The sequence below is a fragment of the Echinops telfairi genome, unplaced genomic scaffold (genome assembly GCF_000313985.2).
Source record: "Echinops telfairi isolate 266 unplaced genomic scaffold, ASM31398v2 ScPeMD7_655;HRSCAF=1070, whole genome shotgun sequence".
In the NCBI taxonomy this organism is placed as follows: domain Eukaryota; kingdom Metazoa; phylum Chordata; class Mammalia; order Afrosoricida; family Tenrecidae; genus Echinops; species Echinops telfairi.
In genome coordinates this window covers 33599754-33603117 of record NW_022104553.1, presented here as the reverse complement: position 1 = coordinate 33603117, position 3364 = coordinate 33599754, and the positions used below count along the sequence as shown (strand labels likewise).

At 51.2% G+C, this 3364-nt stretch overlaps 1 protein-coding gene across 1 annotated transcript; it reads right to left on the bottom strand.

The window, feature by feature from the left end:
- Positions 1-2132: 2132 nt before the first annotated feature.
- Positions 2133-2670, bottom strand: PMIS2 (PMIS2 transmembrane protein). The gene is made up of 2 exons (XM_045292711.1): positions 2413-2670; positions 2133-2261 (listed from the first exon to the last, which is right to left on the bottom strand). Exons 1-2 carry the CDS (start codon positions 2668-2670, stop codon positions 2133-2135), a joined length of 387 nt encoding a protein of 128 aa, XP_045148646.1.
- Between the last annotated feature and the right edge of the window lie 694 nt (positions 2671-3364).

Sequence of the window (3364 nt, the reverse complement as noted above, 5' to 3'; positions counted from 1 at the left end):
ATTAAACCTATAAATATATGCACATAGATCTATTTCCCCATCCTCACTTATAAATATATTTACATATATACATGCTTGTATTTAGACCTCTATAAATTCCCTTTGCCTCCTAGTTCTTTCCTCTTGTCCCACTATCATGCTCAGCCTTCATTTGGGTTTCAGTAATTCCTCTCAGCCCTACCAGGCCTCTTACCCCATCATCATATATAAATATATTTACATATGTACATGCCTGTATTTAGACCTCTATAAATGCTCTTTGCCTCCTAGTTCTTTCCTCTTTTTCCATTTACTTTCCTCTTGTCCCACTATCATGCTCAGCCTTCATTTGGGTTTCAGTAATTCCTCTTGGTTACATTACCCTTGATCACGTCCTACCAGGCCTCTTACACCCTCTTCTCCACAAATTTTGGATCACTTGTTGTTCCCTTGTTCCTGGGTTTGTTAACACCATTTCCTTTCCCCCACCTCCCGCCTCCCATGTCCCCCTGGAACCGTTGGTCCCATTGTTTTCTCCTCCAGATTGCTTATCCAGTCTACTTATCTAGATAGACCTGCAGAGATACTAATATGCACAAAAACAAGACAGAGGAAAACAAAGCAACAAGAGAAAACAACAACAAAACAATGACAAAAAAAAAAAGAAACGCCTGTAAATAGTTCAATGTCTGTTGACCTTTAGGAGTGTTTTCTGGTTGAGTGTGATGGGGTGCCATGCCCTGGCCCCAAAGTCTATTTTTGGTATTCCCTGGGGACTTCCTTTCTCTGTTCCCCTTGCTGTTCTGTTCCACGCCCTTAGTGTTTTGCCTTGGTGTGGTGGGGTCAGATCGGGCCGCAGTTTCCATACTGTGTCTCCAGTGTTGTCCACTGTAGGGCTGTGGGTCAGTGAGGGACGTCGTGTCTCATAGTGGGGCCGGCCATATGGTCCTCTCTGTGCATTGGCTGCTCTGAGCAGGGATATCGTCCTCCAGGCCTAGTGGGCCAGGATGAAGGCAGCACTATTATGGGAGGCTTTTGTGGGGATCAGTCTTGGTTATGAGAATGTGATTGGGACTTATCTCTAATCCACAAGTGTGAAGGCCTCCCTCCACCCAGAATTCCAGCCTGCCAGGCTTCTTAAAATATGAGAATAAAGAATTCATCCACACTCTCTTCCCAGTCCTGTTTCCCACAGTCATCAAAAAAGGAAGGCGCTTCCTATGATGGCATGCACCGTGGTTGCCACAAAAGGCGCGAACATTACAGTGGTGAGGCTGGTTTGGGCTGGGCGGTATCTTGTGCGTTTTACGCAGGGTTGCTAGAAGTTGGACAGATTGGATGGGACTTCATAACGAATAACAGCAACAACCAAGCTCTCTCTCCATGTCCTTTATTGCATTTACCTTTGGGGACTGCAGGAGAGGTGATATTGACCAGCTATGATGCCTTCCTGTACCTCCCCTGGAGGCTAGATTTTGAATCGGAAAAGGTGGAAGAGGTTCCTGTGTTCCCCTCCTTGCCCCGAGACAGTGGAAAGCTAACATACCTGCTCGGATGAGTAAACATCCAGAGAATAAACTTGGGTGTGAATTTCAAGATAGCAGCCCATTGGCAGTTACGATGTCTGTTTTACAAGCCCGAGGAACGCATCTTGGCCAAGAATAGGCAACTTTTAGGCGTTAAAGATTCAGACCCACATCTACCTGATTTCCCTATCCCTCGGCTTCATCACGGGACATTCTGATCTTGACATAGTTTGAGCAACAACACGAGGCTCAGTGAAACAGGAGCACAGAGCCAGAAACTGGCTCCCCAGTACACACATGCCCAAGAAGCCAGAAGATCCCCTTCAATTTTATTGCTTTAAATAGATATTTCTTCGTATAAGCAGCCCAGTGTCAAGGGGTTAATGGGATAGAGGGAAGGGAAATGAGGATCCTGTGGTGGGCAAAGTCTGCTCTGGAGAAGTGGGCTGCAGTGATGCAGACAGGTAGTGTGATGGCACCGAGGTCCCTTCCTGGCCGAGCTCCTCGGCTGGTGGGCTTGCTGGCCGAGGGCCGGTTTCAGTCCTTGGGTTTCTTGCAAGGTGATTGACTGGGACTTGGATGGTCCGTGTCTTGGTGCGTGGGTCCCTTGGGCTTCTGGGCTGGCCTTCACATAAATAGAACATAGTAGTAAATGATGCCTAACCCGCAGAGTATAGCAAACACATTCAACCAACAAGTTCGTCCCGAATTAACGTAAGCATCTTCCCAGCGGCTCTCCTGGTTAGCCTTCCAGGTCTGTAGGGATGGGAGAGTAGACGTGGGTTTCTGCGTTCAGCCCTGTGATACTCGGGGAAGGAGCTAGGGAGGAAACCCTTACCCAGGCCAGAGCATATGGGGAGAGGGCAGTGAGGGAGGAGGGTGGGCCACGGACGGGGCTTCCTTGTACCTTATAACAGAAGAAGGCAGCGGGAATTCCTAGGGGAAAGAAAAGAATTACGCTCAGGACGGTCAAAGTTAAGTAATTCGGGGCATAGAACTCCCGTTCTTCTGCTGTCTGTAGGTCTTCTGGCTTAACTTCCTGAGCCGGGGCTTCGGGGGCTTCGGGGGCTTCGGGGGCTTCTGGGTCGGCAGGGTCAGCGGGGGAGCCCGGGTCAGCGGGAGGGGCAGCGGGATTTGCCCGGGCAGCTGTTTTTTTCACGACCATTGCACTCCACTGAAGGTGGGCTCCCAGCCCCTCCTCGGGTTGAACTGCAACCCCAAGGCCCAGCCCTCGCTGGCCAGTCCTTCACAAAGGAGAGGGCCGCACAGCACGTCCTGATTGGCTGCCTCCTTGAGGGGCGTGGCTCCTCTGTTGAGCAAGTCCCGGACTCTGCCCCAAACTTTATCCCGCCCTCTGCCAGGTGTGTGGGAGCCCCGGCTCCCGGGGGTGGTGGTGCAGCGGTGACTTGTTGGGCCGCTTACAATCAGGTCAGCAGTTCGAAACCACCAGCCACTCTGCGGGAGGAAGACGGGGCTTGCTACTGCCACAAAGAGCCACCGCCTGGGAAACCCACAGGTCAGTTCTACTCTGGCCTATGAAGTCAGCCTGAGTCAGAATCGAAGGCCGCGAGTGTTGGGGGTTTCTCAGACCCTAACTCGGCCCTACCTGGTGGGTTGGATCGGAAGCTACTTGTTGGACCCCACCTCTTTCTTTTAGAGCCCCCACCTGCAGACAGGGCCTCCCTAGAGCCACAGGAGAGAGACAGTGGACAAACGAGAAGATTGACCAACAGTTGTCAGGTGCTGCCAAGTGAGTCTGACTTCCATGTACGACAAGACCAAATGCTGCCGGCTCCGGTGCTGTCACCATCCCTGCTACATCCAGCCACTGGGTCAATCTGTCTCAGGAAGGGAATTCC

What these genes read in the sequence shown, in the direction of transcription:
- PMIS2 (XM_045292711.1), bottom strand. Translation starts at nt 2,670, where the DNA reads ATGGTCGTGAAAAAAACAGCTGCCCGGGCAAATCCCGCTGCCCCTCCC. An exon ending in CTGCCTTCTTCTGTTATAAG is followed by an intron (nt 2,262 to 2,412) that starts GTACAAGGAAGC and finishes CCATCCCTACAG; the next exon opens with ACCTGGAAGGCTAACCAGGA.